Genomic DNA, 24,230 nt, shown 5'->3' with positions numbered 1-24,230 from the left:
AGGTTTTTGTCACCCACCAATGAGGTTTTAGCCAAATTCATATCAACAACGTTGTATCAAACCCATACGATTTTAAGTTTTAGCATCATTTATTCAAATGCAGTAGGTATTTTGTGCTGATTGCATGCTCAGAAAAACAGGAAGGCTTCTTTCAAACAAGGTTAACACAGGTTCGCCGTCTTTACGATGGAGACTGAGCATGTCAAATTATTAATGCAGGTGTTCGGTCTCATCACTGAGCCTGTTTATGAACAAATATTAATGCCCCCACTCTCATCTAATACCCACACTCTTCCACCCAGACACTCCTGCGAACTCATCCCAGTCCATAATTTTTTTCTTTACTCCGACTTTAAAGCTTCCAGGTTTGTAAACGTGAGCCTCTGGGTCCTTTTTCACAGCACCCTTCACCCACCCCGGGGCTGAGCCACTCAGCAGGCCTGCCCCTATAAACAAACAGCCCCACGGCTCGCAGCTGGCCATCGCCTTGGCAACAGTGAATCTGGAAGAAGCCGTTCCCTTTTTTTAAATTTTTTTTTTTTAAAGTGTGTCTTTGTGAAGGGCTTGCAGCGATGGAACCAGGGTACTTGAGGCGTCGACAATGCTGCCGGCTGAATGCTTATTTCATTTTCTGAACAAAAAATGCAAATGTGGTGCTCCCACTCCCTCCTCGCATGCGTCTCCCCGCTCCACTCTTCCAGAGCCCAGTGTGATTCGACGTTTGTAAAATCCAAATTTTATCATGGCAACTGATTCGTTCTGTGTGCAGGGCAGAAATGAAGGAGTTGGTGTTTTTTTTCTTTTTTTCTTTTTTTGGTTAAATTCTGTTTCTTTATTTTGTTTTTTTTAATCTCTGGGGATTAAGCAGGCATCAGGCGGGTTAATTAGTATCCACGTTTAATGTCAAAGCCTTCTGCGTTTGGCTTTTAAACAGTCAAACTGAAGGATTCTCTCAGGTTTCATAAGAGTTTAACTCAGTGAAAGTCGCCCGTTGATGTGAATCTGACACATTTTATCATTTAAACTGAATCACAAAAGCACACCAAACACCACCTCCTCGCTGCTTAGTTGTACGTTGAGTTAAAGGCCTTCAGATGCAGCTCACTGAAGCTCCGTGCTTCTTAAAAAGATTTGAGCAGAACCACTCACAAGCACGTCTTTTGTTCCCTGCAGATTCCAGGCAGAACAGTCTGATGGGAGCGCCTCCCTCCTTCCACCAGCCCCAGTTTCCAAGGTGAGTGTGCTCTTTGTGAACCTGCATTAACTGGTTTTCGTGGGAAGTAAAGTTCACACTTAACATGCTAACTTTACCTGTGTCGATGGATACGAGCAGCTTTTTGTGGTGGTTTGTCCTGGACTTTGTCCTCCACTCGTCTCTAATGCTCCTCAGATTTGTGTGTTTTATTGGTGTGAGTCATGTGTGAATTAAACATGTCCAGGCCTGTGTGGTCTCCACATTTCCAGCCTTTCCGCTCTGCCTTCCCTCCGTTGGGGGGCTCCGTCCGAATTAAGATTTTTTCTTGTCGCTCTAAAACAAATTTCTCTCGAGGAGGTTTGTGCAACTTAATGAGGCATCACTAATGCTGTTGGCGACCGCGGCGTTTCCCTGCGCCTCGGCCTGGCCCGCACAGACTGGCTATTGATTCTGGCTCCAGACCTCTCCAAAGTCCTAATCAGGTTCTCTCGTTCAACTTTTCAGGCCTATTGTGGCTCCGTGTCACCTCAGGTCAGTAGTTATTAGCGGCGACTGAAAACAGTTTCTTTAACTACTCAGGACAGGACCAAATGAAATGCAGGAGGAACTTGGAGAGAGGGGATTATGGATTCCAGCGCTCGGTTAAGTCCGCCGCTGGCCAGAGTGTGACATGGTTCAGTAATGAGGGATGGGGCTGCCGCTCTGTTTCTGCTCTCTTCATTGTTCGTCAGAAGAGACTTTAATATCGCCGCTGGATCGGCACATTGTCCGGTGGTCGTTTGGAGGGCCGCAGCGTGCTGGCTCTGCACTCGGTCCCGCGGACGCAGCGCGGCCGCCTCAATTCAGGAGTGAGGGCGACTCGGGCCATATGGGAATATGGTTCATTTCATGTGCATCGATGCTAAGTCGTCTCTGAGGAGAGGCCGTTTTGACTCTTTGACAGCTCGATCCCTCGGTAAACTCGAGTCGATGGGGATTTTAAGGAGGCCACTTCAAAGCAGAATTGAAAACTGACTTTTTGGATCAGTCGGGTGGAAATTCTCCAAACATGAATTAATCTTAACTTCTTAAGTTTATGAAGTTGTTCAAAGCCAAATTATTTTTTTCTCCTTATTTTAATGAATAAAAGATTCAGACTGCTGCAAAGAATAAACAGGTTGTCCTTTTGTGGTTTTCATTTATTGCTTTAATCAAACAATGTGCAGATAAAACAGGTTCTCGATCAGTAAGTGAAAAATGGACTTAAATGTCCTGCTTCTCGTCTTTTTGTCTGCAGGTTCACACAAATACACGTTTACTAATAAAAGGTTTTAAACTGTTCAAAAGGTTTTGTCAGAATTTGAAGCCCACAGCGATGCTGCTTTTACTCCCTCCACACTTTTGTAAATTGTAAAGCCACTGCATCATTCAGCTATTTATGGAACAGGACGGCTCGGCGCTCTGATTCAGGAGGCCAAACCAGCAGGAAATTAGAGTCCGTGTTAACCCAGTGCACATACAGCGGTGACTGATTTTAGACTGCTGTAATTAGTGAGCGTAAGTGGACGGCTATCAGCCGAACAACTGAAAATAAGTCGTAATAATTCTGTGGATTCTTTTTTAATTTAACTCGTGATTTTAGGCTGTTTTGTTAATATGATATAAAACCCAGTGGTTGAAGCTCATGTAAAAAAAATAAAAATAAAAAAATTCTTAAAAGTACTTTAAACACAGCACATCTTGAGTGTAAATACTATAATAAAATAGTATATTTTCGTTTATGTCTATCACACAACTTTGGTCGTAAATTTAATTTAATGTGGTATTAAAGGGTATTTAAATATTACGTTTACTGCTTTTTTGTTATGTAAAAACAAAAAACATAATGTGTTTAAAAGCCCCAAGAAAGGAAAGAAAACAATGAAAATGAGTGTTTAATTCGTTATGATTGCTTATTCTTGTCTAGTTAATGAGTTCAAATTCTTTTGTGTGACGTTACTATAATATTGAAGTTTGGGCTATTTAATATACAGGAAAATGTTACAAATGTTCCACTGAAGGTGCTGAAAAAGAACAATTTCTGCTATGAAACTTGATTAATGAAGATCTTACAAATAAGGAAGTGGAGTGTTTGTTCACTGTATTCAAAAAGTTTTAAGAAAAACTCATTATTATTATTATTGTCATTATTATTGTTGTTATTATTATATTCTTTCCTTTTTGTCCAAATTAGGAAAAAAAACTGTCTTATTAAACAAAAATGATATAAAATGTGTTAATAGGGATACACTGATCATGATATTGGTGATTTTTAAATTGTGATTAAATGTCATCTTCTCATGCCAAACATTCTGTTTATTTTAGTTTGACTCTTCATTATAACAAAAAACTGAACACTTGAAAGTTTTCCATCTCTTTCACGTCATTTTCAAAACTTTTTAAACTTTTAAAATTCCGAATGTAATTAAACCGTCAGGTGAATATTTCTGCCTTCCAACACTGGCCTAGAGGCAGATATTTGGTTTATCGGTGCATCTGTGTTTTTAAAGGAGTCCTTATTGTTACCTGTGGGAAAGTATTTCTACATTTCTAACCTCAGGTGTCTCTTACTCATTGTGTTGGAGTTTTTAAAGTTTGACGTGCAGATTTGACGTGTCTCCAGGCAGCAGCAGCAGCAGTACAGGGGCGGGGGTCACGGCTGGGATCGGGCCATGCAGACGCAGCAGTCGGCGTATCAGCAAAACTGGAACCGTGGCGGAGGCTCGGGGCCGGGCGGCTACCACCAGCAGCAGCAGCAGCAGCAGCAGCACTACGATCGCCGTAGAGACGACTGGCATGATCACAGAGATAACCGGGGGCAGCACCATCAGGTAAATGCGACGTTTCCACGCACACCAATTTGTTTACGACAAGTGGAGGGCAGGGCTAAAACTTCCATCTTCACTTGATTTTGGCTTGTTTTTATTTGGTAATGTTAAAGTGAGGCTTAAACTGTTTCTGGGCAGATCTGTGAAGCAGATGCAGAAGAAAGAGTCTGATTGGTTGTTGCTCAGTTGCTTCAGATTGAAATCAGGAATCTTTTTGCTCTTTGGGTCTGTTTTTGTTTTGTTTTTGTTTTTGTTTATTTTTTAAGGGTTTTTTTGTAAAATATTTAATTATAATTTGTATAACACTTTTAAGTATTTTAATTTTAATTATATATCTTTGAATTTTGAAATACTTCATATTACTGTTGGAGGTGTTTTTGTGCCTGATTCAGTGTTTTGAAAGAAAGTACTGTGTGAACTGTAAAACCCAGAAACACTCAAATATCAGCAGACAAAACATAAAAACTCAATACGAATTTATGAGAAGCTGAAACTTAAAGAATTAAGAAATTATCAAAATGCTTAATTTTATAGAGTGAAATTATTTTTTTCTAGAAATATTAATCATTCGGATTAACTGATCAGAATTTAACCAAATCAGAAATTTCAGAATTTCTGTTTTGGTTTTGATTCTTATCAGACAAAAGTTTCTTTCTGAAGCATTTTAAGTGAACACTTAAGCAACTCTTCTCTGATTGGCCAACAGAGTTTGATAGAAATTCTAACCGGAAACTTTAAATAGTTTCAGTAAAGAGTTGTTTTTACAGTATAATAGTTTTATACATGTCAGCACGCTTTTATTCTGAAAGGAAAGCATGGAGACTGCAGAGTTTTCTGGCATTCTTTTAAAACTAGAGCCAGAGAAAGTTCAGTGTGTAAAATTTGGAAAAGTAAAGAGAATTATTTTGGCTCAGTTTATCTGTGGGTCTGATGTGTTAAAATATCAGATCACACACATTCCAACAAGTGTGCTTCGTTTTACTGAAAGTTATGGATTTATTTTTGTTATTTTTTTTAAACAGGAAGACTTTATTTATTTTATTTACTTTATTTATGTGTTAATCTAAATTATTTCCTCAGTTAAAAATTATTTCAGTGAGATTTCATTTGATTTTAGCGTTTAGTAAAACAAGAAAAAATGTGACAGATGTTTAAATTCTTAAGCTTGTGGCCAAGACTTGCACTGCTCGTGCTAAATGGGTGGACTAATTAAGAATAAAACCCTCAGTGTCATCTTGTCTTTATAGCAATATAACTTTTAAAAAAATCTGACCATCCACCATGTAGACTGTTTTAATACAAACAAAAAACAATTAAATTTTTACAGAGAAAATCTTTGTATTAACCAGTTTTTATGTTGTTCTATTATATGCTATACTTTTATTGTGAAGCACTTTGGGATATTTACCAGTGAAAAGTGTTCTGTGAATACATTTTACTTACTTAAATCTTTTAATACTGTTTTAATAGTGTTGTGCTTGTTAAAGTTATTCCTTTGACTTGATGCATATTTATTGTTGTAAAGCTGTAATCTTATTTTAAACCTCTGTCTCTATTTCAGGGCTACAGCTCCGGCAGAGGTTACCCTCTCCCTCCTCCATCCAGAAGATACAACTGGAACTAAACTCTTAATGATGTTGGGATTTTATGGAATGGGGAACTGTTTTTAGGGGAACAATGTCAACATCTAGCTTTTTTTTTTGTCCACATTTCATATTATTGTCTTGTACAAGGATTTTTTTTCCTTTATTGTAATTCTTTGGGGAAAAAAAGTGTGTTATGTAATCTCTGATTTTTATGATGAAGCCTCTTAAACTTGTAAAATACAAGTGAGTGAAGGACAAAGTGTCCCGCTGTGATTATTTTTGAGAGGAACCTCTCCAACTTGGCTCATGTATTTCAAAAGTGAAAATAAATTCTTCTCAGTGATGTTGGTATATTTGTCTGAGCAGAAATCCCTTTTTTCACGAGTTAAAAATAATAAATAAACCCATTTAAATTTAGTTTGAATATTGAAGTCACTTATTTAAAAAAAAAAAAACATAACTGACCTATGGTAGATTTTTGGTGAATATTTTGGGATATTTAAAGGTGGACATTTGATAGAAATCCGTTCCATGTCCAAGTAAATGCTGTCCTGTTGGTAATTAGAGCTGTATTGATGGAAATGCGTTAGAAAAATAAAAAGGTCCAAAATGAAAATATGATTTATTCAATACTGTAAACAAACGAAAATCAGCTTTAACAAAGGATCTCTGATGACTTGCCTCAGTTCGGTTTTTGTCTTTATGAGCTGCTTCTATTGCTCCACTTTGTTGAACCTGCAATAATTTAATTTGTTCTGGAAATGAAAAAAAAAAAAAACGTGAGAGGCGCCGGAAGCTGTGCCTCATCCTGAAGCTCCTTAAATTAAAGTTTCTCTGTGTTCAGTCTCAGTCACGTCTGGCAAATACAAAAAGAAGAGAGAGAAAAGACTTAAATGTTTCGTTTAGAAACGGGAAAAGAAAACGCGCCATCATCAAGAGTCAGCGCGAGCCCGAGGCTCGAATTTACAGTTTGAGTTGTGCACTTTTTATTGCTCAAAGCCGCCTTTGAGTCACTGCGTGTGCAGAAGGAGCCGAACCTTTATGCACGGAAGGAAAACAAAAAGATTGGCGCGTGTCCTGCAGAAAACTCCACTCGGAATGATGCCCTCCTCTCGGCATCACTACCAAGTTCTGCCGTACAGTAAGTTGGAGCCGATCATGCTGTTGGTGTACTCAATAAGCGCCGCGTCCGTCTGCGTCATGTTGATCTGCCCGTGCAGTCCCAGCGGCGGGCTGGGGGACAAATCCTCCAGCTCCTCAGTGGAGGACAGCTGGTTCACCTGCGGCTGCTGCGCGCTCTCCGCCATGGCATCCCCCACGCTGCTCTGCCTGTTCCCGCTGTGGTTCGACCCACTCGAGTCGGTCCGGCAGCCCTTAGAGTTCTTGGAGAGGACCGGGGACACAGACGAAGCCCTGCATGTTGCTCCGCACAAGCCGCCGCCACCGCCTCCTCCACCGCCTTGCTGCTGGAGCTGTTGCGCGGCCTTGTCCTTGGCCTGCCGCTTCAGCTTATAGCGGTGGTTCTGGAACCAGATCTTCACCTGGTTCGGGGTGAGGTGGATGAGTCCGGCCAGGTGCTCTCTCTCCGGGGCAGACAGGTACTTCTGCTGCTTAAAGCGTCGCTCCAGCTCGTACACCTGCGCCTGCGAGAAGAGCACGCGTCGCTTCCTGCGCGGTGCCGCGTGCAGCGTCACCATAGACTTGGCGGTGGAGTCCATCCCGGCCAGACTGCCCACCATCCCGGGCATATTCATCCCCGCGGAGGGGCCCATGAATCTGGAAACTTTGAGAAATCACAATCAGAGTTTGGCTTTAAAAACAAAGAATAATAATAATTAACTAAACTAGTTTAGAGAGGAAAAGTGAAAACGGTAGAAAAAATTTAAAATGTTAAATTACCCCAAAGTCTTCTGTAAAAATAGGAAAAGTTTGTTGTTGTTCTTCTTCAATAATGAATCATATTGTAAGATTTTAATCTTTTAAACCAGACCGACAGGTGCGAGAGTCTAATGGGATAAATCAGTGAGTTAACTTTAAAAGATCAAACATGTTGACGTTAATTTAAAGACATTAAAATGCAGTTAATCCGGATTCAATTTGTTTAGGAGCAACAAACAAACGTTTCATAAAACATAAATCTTTTTAAATCCTTCATATCGTTTGGAAGAGGAAGCCGGATTATTGTAACATGTCTAATAATCATAATAAAGTGACTTAACTCTAACAATCGCTTCAGTCTAACTCAGGCTCGTCTCTCCGGGCCGGGGACGCTCTTACTTGTCGGGTATCGGGGCTCCGGGTTGCTGTACCACGCCGCCGCTGCCGCCCCTCCGCCTCTCACCGTCTCCTGGTAGGACGGCAGGTCTCCGACGTTCCCGATGCCGCCGTTGCAGAACCCTCCGACGGCTCCGGAGAACTGCGGTACCCCGTGGGGCACGTGGTAGGGCCCGCCGGGAGCCAGAGCGGCTGCTGCTGCTGCGCTGGCCGAGCCTGATGAAGAGGAGGAGGAGGAGGATGAAGAAGAGGACGAGGACAGGTGGTGGTGGTGGTGATGATGGTGATGGTGGTGGAGGTGAGGCGGCTGCTGCTGATGGTGCGCCTGCTGCTGATGCTGCATACCGGGCTGCGAGACCTGCGGCTGCCGGTAGGCTCCCAGCGGGGATCCGAGGCTCCCCGCTGCGGGGTCCATCACTCCGAACCTGCGGTAGCTGTCCTCCATCGGGCTCAAGATGTCTGTGACTGAGAAGGGAGTGGAGTGCTTTGGGCTCAAGGACATGGTGCGGCCACCCCGTGCCCTCCTGCTGTGTGCGGCTGGATGTGCTCGGTTCTCTCTGGCGGCTCTCTGCCTGCGTCCCCCTCCCTCCCACCGGCTTCTTGCTTCTTCTGTGTCGCTGGGAAAAAGTCCAGCTGATCGGCAGCAGGAGGAGACCAGTTGCCCTTATCCCGCTGGACCCACATGGAGGGGCGGAGCGACGCGGACACAGCAGCCAACAATGGTAATTGACATTAGAGGTAAGCAGAGAAAATGGTTCAGACCTGCTGCTGCTGCGGATTCTGTTTCCGAGGCTGGATAGAGTCAAAGCCCAAATTCCTCCAAGCATCAAAATCATCACCTGATTTACCACGGCACATATTTACCCGGAGAAGAAGAAGAAAAAGAGCGGCCACCTGTCAGAGTTCTCACAGCGGCTTTCCTTCAGATCGCTCTTTATTGGAACTGAATTTGATGTTTTTTCATTTAAAGTGACCATAAATGTGCCCCATCCCCCACACCCCACCCCTCAACGTGTGACACCTGCAGTTCTTTCGCGGTTTTCTTCTGTTATTGCGCGCGAGCAACAGTGCGCAGGTCTATTATCTCAGTTTCATCTTCCAGTTACGCGCGAGTGGATCTGAGAGTCTGTGACACTTCCACGCGCGGTTACCGCTTCGTGTTCAAACCACAGCTTTAATCTGACTGCGAGTTTAATCTGCGCGTATTTTAATCCCGTGTATTTCCCGCTCTCTACATGAATTTTGCGCACGAGCTAATCTGCTCCCTTTGCTCACTCTGCGCGTTACAAAAGTTCACAAAAATAAACCGAGCTAAACTTTTGTTTCTGGATTATTTTTTTTATGTGTAACTTCTCCTATAAACGAATATTAAGAAGCTATTAAATCAACCAAAATCATAATTATTCAGACTGTATTTATTGTCAAGTGTTTATGATGTAAAAATCTTTGTTTCACTGTCTTTAATCAAATAGTCTTTGCATGTAAATAATTTATCCAATTATTGTTTTATTTGCTCAATTTGCAGGTTTACTTGTTTACCCTTTTTTATGGCATAATACATCCCAATGAAAGTTTCAAAGAGTTTAAGATTAAATATTTAAGATTAGAAATATCAATGAGAGAAATGAGACTACAGAGAAGCTTTTGCCGCTTTTTGTAATTAGGAAAAACACGAACATGAAATGGAGCTACATGCGTGTGAGCCGAAGAAGAAGAAATGACCCAAATTAAAAAAAAAAAAAAAAAAATATATATATATATATATATATATATATATATATATATATATATATATATATATATATCCAGATTAATGCTTTGGATGATTTTCAATTCTTTTTCCAGTAGAAGTGAGACTGAAGCTGAAGCTCTGACCTTCATTTAAATTCTACTTTTTCTCGTCAGAGCTGCGAGGATATCCAGACTTTTCTCCTGATCTTAAACCTCTTTAATGTTCTCACTGACCGAAAACAATCCACCTTTAAACGTGCACCTTCGGCCATCCTGTAAACAGTCCGAGGAGCCAATCACCTGCTGACCTGCAGCACTACGTCACGCCACGTCCTCTTTGGAGTTTTCACAGATCGAGGCTTCCCCGTTGCAGGAGGGATCGGGAAACAGCCGGGCCAGGACCGAGGCCGGGATCCGGAGCTTCCTCCGGGCTCAGAACTACTGCTGGCGGTAAGTGAGGTAACCCGGCGGGTGCAGAAGCACCGGAACCACCTGAAACAAGGTTCTACTTTGAGGAGTTGGAGCTCTGCAGTGGCCTGATGGTTTCTACAGATGTTTCCAGCCCCTGTAACGTTTTATAACGAGAGACGTTATCGCTATAACTATTATTGATGAGTTATAGTGCTCTAATATGACATCACTACAGTAAAGTTATGTGTTAATGTATTTATGCATTGATACAATTGCAGGCACTTAGTGATCTAATGCCCCTTTAATGACTTTAGGGGGGGAAAAACTATCACACCATCTTAATAATAGTTAAAACTTGTCACATACAGACCTTGAGTGCTTTGGCTGGTCACATATAATTAATCTGTTTTAGGTTTTACTCACTTTATTATTTCCTAAAACAGTTTTGGTTTTTTGGTTTTTAATCTTTGGTTGTTTTTTTCATCGCTGAAGCTCTGAATATGTCTGAGACCTTTTATGATGCGTTTAAGGTCAACTTGGTACAATCAGATTCTTATGGTCCAGGCTCCTTTCCTGTCCGATATAATCACTGCAGTGTTGTAGTTTTAGTGACTCTGAGCCACTTTAATGATCTTCAAGTGAAAAAAGAGAAAAAATAAAAGGCTTTAAAATATTACATGCTAATATTTTAAAATGTTTATATCATTGCAGGTGTCTGACTTTTTTGTCTCGCTATTTACTTAATTTTACATGACCTAACATGTATTTCCTGGGATTTCACCAAAGCATTCGGGCCTCTGAGCTCTACTTATTCTACTCATAGTGTATCCCGCCTGATTTTGTGGGCATTGACTTTATGGTCTCTTCAGAGACACTTTCATTACTCCCGCATGGACTTTAATTGTGTCTGTGGCTGCTTATGATGTGTTTAAGCATGTGATACGTGTATGTCTGTTAGATATTTTAAAATCCTCCAATTACTTGTTGTTAGATATATAATCATTGCAGTATGTGCAGACTCTTGGTGAGTCTACTTTAATTACTTTATATGAAAACCTTTTCTTTTAAATACAAAATTAAATTAATAGTAATAGTTTACGCCCTGTGAGTCTACATACCCCGTGATGTTGTAGTAAAATTACGAGCCTCTGGTACTGAGGTTTCTCATAATGTGTCCAATTTGGTGTTTCTTGGCTTTAATATTTCCTAAGAGGCTTTGTATAAGTATATTCCCAGAGGGACTTTTAATGTGTCCAAGGATATTTGTGATATGTTTAAGGTGAAAACATTTCATGCAAATTCCCAGAAAGGTCAGCCTCTAACATCGCCATACTCATGTTCTCTAATGTAAGATTTACAATGAGTTTATTTTTAATTCATTATGGCTCAAAAGTGTTTTTAGTCTTTAAACTGAATTCCTTTTATAGTGAGTGTTACAAGTAATTATACTGATGGGGTCATTTCCAAATAATAGGGACCATTATTTACTTGTTTAGTGATTCTATGCTATCTCAGTGACATAGCAAATTTTAAAAGCAGCGTTTCTTTAACTCTTTAGCATAAGATGGGAAGTGTGATATAATTATAATACAACAGGCCTCCGGTGCTCTTTGTATGTACAGTGGATCTATTTTATTGTTTATTGATGTAATCTTCACCCAAAAAGGCCTTTTGAAAATGTTATATGATAATATTCCCACGGGGACTTTGAATGCATCAATATAAAGCATTTAAATGCACTGAGAGGTCATCTAGTGTCACAGTACTCATGTTCTCTGCTCTATTATTTAGATTCCAGCTAATGTAGGTTTATTCCTTTAAATGAAATTCCTACAGGGACTTAAATGATGTATATATTACCAGTGATGCAGATCAGTTTATTACCAATAAAAGGGTCCCCGTGTGGCACTCTAACATTGAAATCCCTGCAGTGCTGTGCAGAGATCTATTGTATCTTTGCTGCTGTTAAGTGATTTTTATGGTGAGTTAATTAAACTGTAAGGTGTTTGTTACACGTAACTAATTAATTGGGTGTTCACTTCTTTATTCTGCTAAATAATGTTTTAAACAACGATCCTATAATATTTCTTTTGGCTTTTAAAACAGCAATTTATCTGTAATAATCCACATGATTTATTATCTGTGTAGTTAAAACTAAATGTTCATTGTTTTCTCACATTCATGCTTGGAATAAAAAAATACCAGACTTTGAAAACAGATGAAATCCTGCATTAAATAAATGTAAGTCTGTGAAGGTAAAATATAAAACGTAAGAAGTGAGTTTGATTTATTATGCACAGCGTTTTGAAAGGACACAGATGAATCTGAGCGGTCGTCAGATGATTAATGCTGTAAAAAAAAAAGTGCTTCACAAATTTTGCTTCATTTTGTTGTGAAATGTGGGATAATTACAGTCATTTAAATAAAACCACAGTCGAGGTTTTCAGGGGGAAATCTCTCATCGGCGACGACAGGCCCCAGTCAGATGCCTTTTTCAGAACAATGTGTTGGGTTTTACTGTGTAAAAAATGTCACCTATTACCATAAAGTAATGTTTGAAATGTGAGATCCTGCTGAATATTAATGAACATTTTTTAATGTAAATTAAAAATATCTTTGACAAAAAAAGTAAAAATGTAAAATACAACAAATTCTTCCACACTGTGTTGTATGTATTTCATGTTTTCTTTTGTTTTGTTTTTAGAGAGGATTTCCATGAGGTTTGTGTTCTTTTCGAAGAAGTTTCCCTTTTCTTTCTTTAAACTCCTGCGATGTCATCACAGAGAACCATCTCTGTCTAAGCTCCTGATTTATAATCACTCCACAGTTATGTCACGAATGTGGTTTAATCCTTTATTTTCTGTCGTTTTTAGAGTACAGGGAGGTTTGTGGTTCTCTAAAGGACGTTAACGAGCTTTTTTAAATAAGAGTTTGTTCAAGGTCAGAAAATGTTGAAAAGTAATGAAATTCCATTTTTAGCACGCTGAAAGTCAAATACAAAGATTTTGGTTTAGTGAATGAATTCCACAAAAGCGATTGCTTTTTTAGTGTCAGTCTACTAAGTGATTAATCCAGTAATCATTAATGCTTTAGCATCCTGCTTGTTTTATGGATGCGTAATTAGATTATGAAGCTGGCAGGTGCAGTGGGGGGGTGGGGGCAGCTGGGGCCCCTCAGTGATCTTACTCACAGCACGGATTCATTTATCTCCATTTAAAAAAAGTAACTGTCAGCTACTTCTCCTGTTTTGATTGATCTGCTCTTTTAATTATCATAATCATCATAAGGAATTATCATAAGGAATCATAAGGAATTTCAGAACTATGTGAATATTTAAAGCATATATTCTCTTATCTCCTGTTTTTACTTTAGTTCTAATATTTGAAATTAAAATGAATACAAACGTACATTATTTTTAACATTCCTGTTTTTGTAAAACGTTAATCTTTTGCTGTGTACCAGGAGTTAAATCATTTTTTAACTGCTTAGCACAGAGATTGTCCTCAGACATTGCATTTAACTTTCTTTTTGTTTCTCAGGTAACTGTAAAATGTCTTTACTTACTTAATTTTAAACGAGTAAATAAGGTTTACGTACCTTAGCCATGCTTTTTGTCTGCATACTGAGGAGCTGCGTGTAGTAGTGCATACTTGTTTCATTTACTAATCTGTACTTTCCTCAAACATACACCACCTGCTATGGAAAATGCAAAGACTGGTGTGAATGTTTATTTTCCAACTTTGTGAAATGGATGAACTCGATAACACAATTACAGTTAACGAAATAAATTCATATTTCTCTTTTGCAATTTTGAAAAAATATAATTTAGTAACAATTGACTTTCTTTTCAAATGTGTTTGCTAATCCAGTTTAATTACATATAAATATCTAGGAAACACAGTGGGTTTAAACATACAAAGATATGTTAACAAACTTTTAATAAACTACGAGCAACTACTTTTATTTTTATAAAAATGTAAAATAACTGATGACCCTTTTATTGTTTTTTTCTTTGATGTTTTTAAGTGAACTGTATTCATACCACGGTGGAAAGTGCTTTTAAGCCCAAATAAAATCATCATGACCTGAAATAAAGCATAATTACCGGTCCCACATTGTAACGCTTATAATTTTGCCCCCTGCTACGGGTGGTTTGCTGTTAAATGAAAGTAACTATGCACTTTATCAGCCATCGCGCTGATTGGCTGAATTCAGATTAATGTACAAAGCAGCCCGAGACACCGTCTGGTGAGCATGGCTGCAGGATTGTCTGTGTTTGAGGGTAACAGATCACTAATCACTTAAATATTTTTAATTTATTACAGCTTCTAAATGTTTTCAAAACATCACAAATGATAACCAATCTTATGTCACTCTGGTTGCAAAAAGTAAGCAGTAAAAGTGAGAACCTGACCTCTGGTTGCAATACTTTTAAGAGGTGTGTATATTCATATTTCCTCAAATTTGTTGCACAAAAGAACAAGAATGCAAAGATGTGTTGGGCTTCTTTACCAGGAAAAGGTTGATATTCAAGCATAGCACCCTATCAGTCGCAAAAACTGCAGCTTCTCTAATCTCCACTTGAGGCCGACTCCAGAAGTGAGTCAATCCACATAGATTCCTATTTTAAAATGGTATAATTTAATCCTAATTTAATTTTTCATGACATTAAAAACAAAACAAAACAAAACAAAACCCCACCACATCCATTTGGATTTTGTTAAGGCTAAAAAGTTGTAGCTGCTTTAGTCTATTTGTGTGCAAATTTTTTATTGTAGGGTCTTTACCTTACAATTTAAAACACCTTGAGACAACTGTTGTTGTGATTTGGTTCTATATAAATAAAACTGAATAAATTTGAATTGAACTGTAGTTGCTGCCACTTTCACAGTCCTAATATCCAGTACTCAGAGCCTCTGAACTCAACTGCAACTCTGTGCTGCTGGAGAATTTTACTGGAACTGGGTGACAAAGAATATGCTTATGTGTGAAGTACAGACCTCCAGTATGCTTTTGTTAATGAATCCTAAATGTATTAGTCTGTTATTTAGCACTTATTAGCAGGTATCTGTCTGTGCATGCAGCTTGCCAACCTTAGCCTGCTAGTACTAGCTGACTACTTATCACTCCACCCCTCTCGTCCAAATATGCACCTTCCAGATTCCAGAAAGCAAAACAAACAAACACACAACTGAAAAAATGTTTACAGACCCCACAAATGAATTATCTGTGTGGCCACGTTTGGCCATCTTTAATATACAGTCTGATGTTGTTGAAAAATGTGAATGGTTACTTTTTTAAAAACTTTTAACTGTTTGATAAATTTGAACTTGTCCTACAGACACCGACCTCCTCTACAGCCACTTGTACAACAGTAATGAAGCAACAGATAAACAATTAAATAGCAGAAAAAAAGTTAGATAAATAAATACATTTAAAAAGGACATTTTATATGGATTAATCAAGACTTATAACTCACGGTATAATTACAGGAAGTCTGAGCAATTAAGTACCAGAATCTTTCTGTAATTTTACACATTTATTTTAATAAATGATGATAAATAATGACAATAAAGTACTTGATTCTTCTATTCTATAATAGTCCAAAGGGACTTGCTGACAGACTTCTTTCATTTACCACAGCAGTAACCCTCACCTTGGTAGAAGAGACGGTGAGGGGGTCGGGAAATTCAAATCTTTTTGCTCAAGGACTCTTAGTTATCCACCTTCAATATAGAATTAAAGAAAAATTATACTGGTTTGTAAAGCTGGGAGACTGTATATGTGCGTGTTTGTTTGAGAGAGGAAAATGGGGCTAAACAGAATACATTTATTTGATTTTAAAACCACAATCTGGAACATTTAAATAAACCAAACACAAACTTGTGAAGACCTTTTTGTGTCATGGGGAAGTTTTTCTGAGGTTGGAGGTTATGCTGGGTTTCACAGACAGATTTTGGTTTGCAGTTTAGATTTTATTCCTGCTGTGTTTAATCTGTGCTTCTCATTAGCCTTGATGGCACAGTGAATAGAATAAACAACTACAGGTCCATGTGGAACCAGTTCTGCCTGCAGTCTGATCTGATGTATGAAATAAAAAGGCAGAAAAACGATAAACAGACTGCACACAAAGAAGTCAGATCTGCTGGCAGAAACACATTTACTTCTTTCTTTCCTTTCAAAGACTCCATCTTCTGATTTACATCAGTCTGAATCTGTTTCTCTGTGAAGAAGTGCCCCTGACCTCAGTCAGATCTCTGAATAAGAAGCAATAAATAAAAAAATGACTTTATTTTCACCTAATTCAACAAGCTAATAAACAACCATCAATTTAATCAGTGTTAGATGTGAACTGCAAGCCTAAAACTTAACTGCAAAAGAAATTTCATGATTTTACTTGATTATTTCATCAAATTAAGCAACTTTTCATAACCACAATATGACAAGCGTTTTAAAAATATGACACTGTTTTAAATTCAGGCACAAAAGACGCCCCGGTGAGGTTTTTAGGTGGAGATCAGAGTTTGTGTTAAAATATGAGCCTTTATCGTCACACCAGCAGTTATAGACACGTAGTTAAGACCGTTAAATGATAAAGATGTCCACTATGACTTCGAAATGACCAATCCATCCGCCCCGACCTCCTCATTAGGTTGAATTTGCTCTTCCATCACTACTTTAACCCTGACTTCTTTCTGTTCTTCATGGGCCAATGTGGGCACAAGCTGAGGAGGATCACACTTATCAGCAAACATCTGCAGAAACAACTTTCTCCAAACATTTCAGCGATGTTGTGCCAAAAACCGGGTTGTTCGTATTTGTATTAGAATATTCAAATATTTGTACGTATGTATTCGTATTTGCACCTGTTAAAAATAGAACAAAACTGAAATCACATCACATGACCATTATTGTAGACCGCGGCTCCTGAGCGAGTAGGCAGTAGTAGCATGCTAAACAGCAAAACAGCTGGAAAGAGCAACAATGTGGTTTCTTTTAACTGATTTGCTCCTCATCCTTCTGTCTCTTAAACTGATAAGTCTGGCTTTGTTAAAGGCAACCCTGACAGTGAAAAGGATAAAAACTGTAGTACCTCTAATGGCCACTTGGGAGCAGTTCTAAAAATGAGTCAGACCCATAAACTCTCATGTTAAAATGCCCAACTTTACACGTTTACAGCCTGATGCAAAAACATTTTGGCTTCTATAGAACGTTTTCCCCCTTCATGACCCCTCTGAACAGGGTTATTACTTTTATTTTATTTTTTGGAACTGATCCACTTGGATACTTGAGTTAGGGTTGTGGACACACTGATTAAAATGTGTCCCAGCACAGGTTGGAGTCTGCTAGGCCTCATCCACCTTTCATTTTGAGCACTTGCTGTGTGGTGCATACTATCCCAGAAGTTTGTGTCTCAGGTTTTGTATCTAGTGTGTTATTACTCTAGTATTTAGCTGGTATTTGTGTCTGTGCATTACAAATGAAGCTTGTTTCGGTCAATCTCTTATTCACATGGATCATCCCAGCCAACGGAGCTATGGGTTTGATTTGGCACATTTTACACCAGGTGCCCTTTTGTACCCAATATCCAACCCACTGTGGGATTTGTGTCTGCTTGAGGGATCTTTGTTGTGTTGGGTGACTGTGTTACCCACTACACCAGAGCCACTGGCTCTGAAGAAGCAACATGGAGGCAGCCAAACTGCTAATGATGTACAGCAAGTTCTAGGTGCTGTTAGGCTTCATGCCAGTGCCTTTTGGTGTATTTTTCATGATAGTATATGAAATAATTATCTAATCTCCTTTGATTTGTAAGTTGGCTCACTTAACACCTGGAGGCGTCTTAAAAATGCATCCACCTTTGTGCTTAACGACAATAAATGTCCATTCCTCAAAAAGTGCTATAAAAACTTTATATATTCATATTTTTTTTCACTTTAAATTGGTCAGTCTTTTAAAACTACTTCTCCCTGAAATATTCATATAAAGTTTTAATAATATTTTCGTTGTTTTAACCCTTTAAATCCCAGTTTCATTACATGAGCGCCCTGTTTTTTTAGCCCCAAAAAACAAAAAAACTAAATATTTTCCAAAAAAACCATTTGAAGTAATATTTGATTGTTATTATAATTAGGCCTTTAGATGGACTAAAGATTGGCACCAAGAGTCATTTCGATCGCCTTTTATTTTTTTTCCAGGAGCGCATTTCATAAAATGCACACTATCGACCACGCCCAAAAAGTGCAATAAAAATATTAAATATTAATTTTTTTTTTTTACTTTAAATTGGTCAGTCTTTTAAAACTACTTCTCCCTGAAATATTCATATAAAGTTTTAATTATATTTTCGTTGTTTTAACCCTTTAAATCACAAAAAAACTAAAAAAAAAACTAAAAAACTAAATATTTTCCCAAAAAAACATTTGAAGTAATATTTGATTGTTATTATAATTAGGCCTTTAGATGGACTAAAGATTGGCACAAACAGTCATTTCGATCGCCTTTTATTTTTTTTTTCAGGACCAGAAAATGGTCTCCAGGCGGCAAATGCTCCTCCTCTAGGCCGAAATAAGTGCATGTTGCCGGGGTAAGTCGCGACGATCACCGGGGCACGATCACCGGGGACTGCTTTTTCCAGCCCACACGTCCGATACCACGTGACAACAAATACGTCATTTCCTGTTGACTAAAAAAAAAAATGCACCCTCTCATGGTCCTAGGGACCAAAAAATGGTCCGCACGATCAGCGGGCGAAGCCGCTGCTGCACGCCGGAAAAGAGGCGTCATTTCCGGCAGGTCTGTCCAAGCAGCCCGCTGTTTTCCAGCAGAGGTCAAATGTGAAGCAAGGGCGCCACCCGGTGGACAAATAAAAAAATTACAACTCTAAGGCCTGTAGTCCAAAACGAAACCCAAGCTGGAGACCTGACTTTCCCTTTGACCGTATTTTTTCTGGCGTGAAAAATAGCGTTTATAATGGGTTTCAATGGGACAATTTTTGTCCAAAGGCATAAAGGTGGATGCATTGCTGTAGCTTAGCCATTTTAGGCTAATTTAATGAATTTACACCACAATTAAACAAAAAAAGTTAAAAAAAAAATCTTTGACAAATTTGGCTTTAATCCACTCAACACAGTGAAAATGGTTTAAAACTAAAAATTCAAAAGACAATAAATGTCCTTAAGACCCGTAAACAAAAATGATCAGTCTCTAATTTTTATCGTAGTCTAATTTTTATGGAGAGAAACAGAACATCAACTAAAAATCCAGAAACACGTTACATAAAAGTTATAAATGGATCTGCATGTCATGGAAATAAATGTTTGATCCTCAAGAAAAAATATGACTTAGTACTTGGTAGTGAAACTCTTGTTGGCAAGCACAGTGATAGGACATTTCTGGTAGTTGGTCACCAGGTTTGCTCACATCTGAGGAGGGACTTTGGCCCACTCCTTACAGAAACTCTCGAAATCCTTCTGCTCGTAAATCAAAGCTTCAGCTCCCCCCGAGGATTTTCTGTAGGACTGAGGTCAGGTGCGGTGGCTGTAGCTCAGGTTGTAGAGCAGATCATCTACTGATCGGAAGGTTGGTGGTTCGATTCCTGGCTTCCCCTAGTCTGCATGCCAAATACCCTAACCCCAAATTGCTCTCCGATGCATCCATCGGAGTGTGAATGGTAGTTAGAAGGCACTAAGAAAAAAAATGAGTGAAAGCACAAGTTGTGTAAAGTGCTTTGAGTGCTCAGAGTAGAAAAGCGCTATAAAAGAACTGGTCCACTTACCATAGGTCTGGAGGCTGGCCAGACCACTTCATGACCTTAATGTGATTCTTCTTTAGGCATTACTTTGTTGCCTTGGTGGTATGTTTTGGGTCATTGTCACACTGGAAGACCCATCCAAGACCCATCTTCACTGTTCTGGCTGAGGGAAGGAGGTCCTCACCAAAGTTTTACTCTATATCAGCGGTCCCCAACCTTTTTTGCGCCACGGACCGGCCTTTAAGGTGTCGCGGATAAATACAACAAAATAAAACTAGTAGCCACCAGTACCGAAAAAAAGAAGATTTATTCATAACACACGTGAAAAGACCCAGGAAAACCGAGTTAATGATAAAAACGATAACAAAATAACGCTGAAAACCAATAAAAACCCTGAAAACCATACATTTCACACCTGAGCCTCAACTCTCACGGCCCGGTACCAAACGACTCACGGACCGGTACCGGTCCGAGGCCTGGGGGTTGGGGCCCCTGCTCTATATGGCCCCACAATGCACAATGTGGTGAAGTTGTCCTGTACCCTTATCAGCAAAACATCCCCAAAGCATAATGTTTCCACCTTCATCCTTGACTATGGGGATGGTGTTCTTCGAGTCATACTCAGCATTTATCTTCCCGCAAACACAGTGGGTTGAATCGATGCCAAATAGCCCAATTTTGGTTCTATCTGACCACAGAACTTTCACCCAAGCCTTCTCTGAATCATTTAGATGTTCACTGGGAAACTGAAGACAGGCCTGTACAGCACCTGCTTGAGCAGAGGACCTTTGGCATTAAAGCATAGCGTTAGCAATGGTGTTCTTGGTAAGTGTGGTTCCAACTGCATTCAAATCATTTCATTTTGGGCTGATCCACTACCTCATTGGTCTTTTATATTTCTTCCATTTCCAAATAATCGCACCAACAGTTGTCATCTTCTCTCAAAGCTTTTTGCTGATGGTCTTGAAGCCCAATCACAGCCTTGTGCAGGTCTACAATCTTGTCCCTGACACATCTTTGGTCTTGTTCATGGTGGTGGAGAGGTTGGAATAGAAGAAAGTGAGCCTATGAAACACGTGTGCTTCATATAATTGTTTGATTGATGGTAATCTGTGTGCCTGATTTGTACACTACTGTGGAAGCCAGAATTCTGGACAGGTTGTTGGGTGTCAAATACTTCTTTTCTTCCGTGAAATGCAAATCATAATTGATCTAATATGTTTTTGCTATATTCTTTCTTTCTACATGAAATTACTATAAAAGTTAGATACTATTCATTCTGTTCACAGTGAGCTGTATTATTACATTGATGATATGTCTTGCTGTGGGTGGTACAGATCTTAAAAGGGGTTTTTAGTTTTGTTCGGAGAATTCTCAAATATAATTTGAGAATGTCTCAAATTTTATTTGAGGGATGCACAGACGTCTTTTGGCTCCTGCCATGTTGGTTTTTTGGTCTATATTTGAATGAGATGATGGAGTGCTAAGTTATAAGCTGCATGATAAACTGTGTAGGTGCAGTCACAGAAGAAGAAAGCTACAAAGAAACAAAATACTAGAATTTTATTCATACAACCCACTGATTCACATTTCTTTCCTCCTTGTTAAGCAAATATCATTTCTCTTTTATTTCTCTGTTTTTCTCCAGACCTGGTCCCCCAGAGCGGCTCTGAGCCAAACCACCTCATGTCTCTGACCGAGGCTAGAGGTGGGGGGGGGGGGGGGGGGGGGGGGGGGGGGGGAGGTGGAGGAGACACTTAACTACAACCTCTATTTGTATGAATCCTTTTCCCCCTTCCCTCTTTACATTTCCTGCCTCATCGTGTCCTTTTATTTCCCCTCTGCAGACTCCAGGTTCTCTGCCTTCCTCTCTGTCCCTCTCCCCTCAGTTTAATCCTCGGCTCTCCGGAGGAGCATTAGGGCAAGCAGCTGGGGCCCCCTGAACGCCTCTTGAAAAGGCAGCCCACTCTAACCAGGAGGGCGAGGAGGGAGGTGGAGGTGGGGTGGAGGGGCTGTTTCAGACCACCTGGCTCCTGAGACAGAAAAATCCACCGGCCGATAACTCCACACTGAGAGGAGAAGGAGGACTTGACGGCACAATGTCTGGACTCACGCTCTTTCTTTCTTTTCTGGAATTAAGTCTCAAAGCTGATGTTGCTCTGCGGTCGATGAAAATATTAGACAAAAAAATGTGTTAGTCTTTCTTTAAATCCAGTCTTTTGGTTCTATTAGAAATGTACCGAGACTATTCGATGGCAATGTTTTCAGTTTCAACAGGATGCCTTCAGTGTTCACTCCTTTATTTTGTGCGGGATATTATTTAAATTAAAATACTTTTTGATCCATATTTTGTTGCTTTATTGTGTCATGAAAACCTTACATATAATAAGCACTGAGAAAACACATAAAAACAGAGATGTAAACCTTCCGAACTCATGGATAGAAACGACTGGCGAACAGATATTAAACGTGTTTTTACGTCACGCCTGCCGAGATGTTTTTTCTTTTATCACACTCACACATTTCAGGCTGTTACCATGAGAGGAAAAAAAACGCTTCATCTTGACCTGTGGTTACAGTGCACAGAGAAAGGTCAGAGGTCACGTGTTCAGAAGTGGTCTTCAGAAATCATGCAGTGTGCCTGTGTGCAGGGTGATGCAGGTCAAGGCGCCATCTCTGCACCACTTGGCAGTTAAAGACGCATTAAGAAACATGAGAAACATGGAAAACTCACGTGTGTGTGTGTGTGTGTGTGTGTGTGTGTGTGTGTGTGTGTGTGTGTGTGTGTGTGTGTGTCATCTTTGTAAGGACCTGAGTGAATTTTTGCATTTGGTTGTCACTGCGGTACAGAAGGGCTGATTGAGGCTTCAGGTCTAATCAGGTTTTGTTTTTTCTCCTTTTTTAATATTTATATATTCATATCACACATATCATTAATACTTATTAGCACTTATTACTCCCCTTATTGCTCCCTATTTCCCAAGAAGCCAACGGTACTTTTCTTTCACTTTGCACTTATTTTTAGTTATCGTGGTCACATCGACTGATAACCAAACTCTGGATCCTTACTTTGTGTTTGCTCCTTATTGCGCTTTATGGTGCAGATCTCCCAATCCTGTCTGGTTTGATGTTACCCACACATGTTTCCAGTGTCGTAGGCTATATTCATTTGCTTTTATTTAAACTGGAGCGTTTCTGTGTGCAGTTTGCACTTTCTCCATGTGCCTTCATAGTTTTCCTGCAGGCCGCCAGCTTCCCCCAACCACCAGGTATGTTAGGTTAAGTGTGTGTAGAGTAAAGGCTGTATACATTTTTGGTTAAATATGGCTTGGAATTAGGGTTTAAGCTTTTATAGTTAAATACAGTAGAATTATCTGTCTTATTTTAGCAAGAGGAATCTACAGGAAAGGAGTTCACATGTTAAACTGGCCTGCCTCCAGTCCAGACCTGCCAACATTTGGAGCTTTATGACAAGATAAAGAGGACAGCTCTATCAAACAAGAATAAAGAATCAGCTTCCAAAAGTACAACAAAAGGCTGATTTAGAGAGGAGAGTCTGTTGATAAAGAAGGTGATATAAGACAGTAGTATGCATACACATGTTCCTGCTTTGATTGTCCTTGTGCTTTTTTTTTAATGTTTATTTATAAGATTTTAAGTTCGAGTTACATAAAATCACACCAGACAAAGGACATAAGATTCAAAAACAATAACATTCAAGCACAGAAAAAAAAGAAAACCAAAAACAAATAAACAACAAAAAAAACCCAAACAGGAAAACAGGAAACAAAAGACGGAAAATACAGCGGTTAGCCAGTACAAATCAAAAGTTCCAAAGAAATACCAGTGTCCAAAGAAGATGATCTTTTGTGTGAGGTTAGACAGGGCAACAGAGAGTTCACCAAGTCCAGAAGATGTGGGGAACAAGTCCAGGAAGGAATCAGGGCCCGGCAGAAGTGCAGTTTCACACAAACACAAAGTGCAGTCAAATGGGTTAAAGTTTATGTTGAATCCCTGTTAATATGCTTGAGAAAAGGGCCCCAGATGTCGCCAAACTTAAAATGAGTGTCAGCCAGGCCATAATGAACCTCTTCAATATACAAACATGCAATCATCTCATGTAGCCAAACCCTAAACAATGGAGGAGATGGCTCCAAGAACAAGTCTTTTAGCTACAATCATGCCAAACATTAAGGCCTTCTGAAGAGGACGTCTGAGTGCCACTGAGGTCAGGGAGCAGCCTGGCACTGCAAGTGCACCAATTTCTATTTCCAGTTTTCAGTTTGTTTTAAAAAGTTTTGAAATTTCCAAGATCAGCATTTTCAGTGGCAGATGTTTGTTTCTTTTTTGCTGGATTTGTGAAAAAATAAAACTTTGTTTTGATTAATTCCTCAAATGCTACATATAAAAAACTGCAGAGGAAGTAAATCATT

The 24,230-nt window shown here is 39.4% G+C and overlaps 2 protein-coding genes across 3 annotated transcripts in view; one reads left to right on the top strand and one right to left on the bottom strand.

Annotated features, from left to right (window-relative positions):
- Positions 1-5,978, top strand: part of xrn2 (5'-3' exoribonuclease 2) — a 46,107-nt gene extending 40,129 nt beyond the window's left edge. Inside the window, exons 29-31 of the mRNA XM_085383120.1 lie at positions 1,174-1,234; positions 3,837-4,044; positions 5,603-5,978. Of these exons, the coding sequence (XP_085239246.1) occupies positions 1,174-1,234; positions 3,837-4,044; positions 5,603-5,665 (332 nt within the window). The 3' untranslated portion in view covers positions 5,666-5,978. The remainder of the gene's footprint in view (positions 1-1,173; positions 1,235-3,836; positions 4,045-5,602) is intronic.
- A 143-nt stretch (positions 5,979-6,121) lies between these two features.
- nkx2.4b (NK2 homeobox 4b) lies at positions 6,122-8,769 on the bottom strand. Of its 2 annotated transcripts, XM_085383122.1 has the most exons (3): positions 8,247-8,769; positions 7,905-8,117; positions 6,122-7,410 (listed from the first exon to the last, which is right to left on the bottom strand). In XM_085383122.1, exons 1-3 carry the CDS (start codon positions 8,401-8,403, stop codon positions 6,749-6,751), a joined length of 1,032 nt encoding a protein of 343 aa, XP_085239248.1. In that variant the 5' UTR covers positions 8,404-8,769; the 3' UTR covers positions 6,122-6,748. The 2 variants fall into 2 exon arrangements, with proteins under 2 accessions (XP_085239248.1, XP_085239247.1); XM_085383121.1 differs by having other exon boundaries at positions 7,905-8,767.
- Positions 8,770-24,230: the final 15,461 nt, after the last annotated feature.

This window comes from Rhamphochromis longiceps, linkage group LG15, assembly GCF_057381845.1.
Source record: "Rhamphochromis longiceps isolate RC_006_pf linkage group LG15, R_longiceps_female_GT1.1, whole genome shotgun sequence".
NCBI lineage: Eukaryota > Metazoa > Chordata > Actinopteri > Cichliformes > Cichlidae > Rhamphochromis > Rhamphochromis longiceps.
The sequence above is the reverse complement of the archived record's forward strand: the minus strand, read 5'-3'. Positions and strand labels throughout refer to the sequence as shown.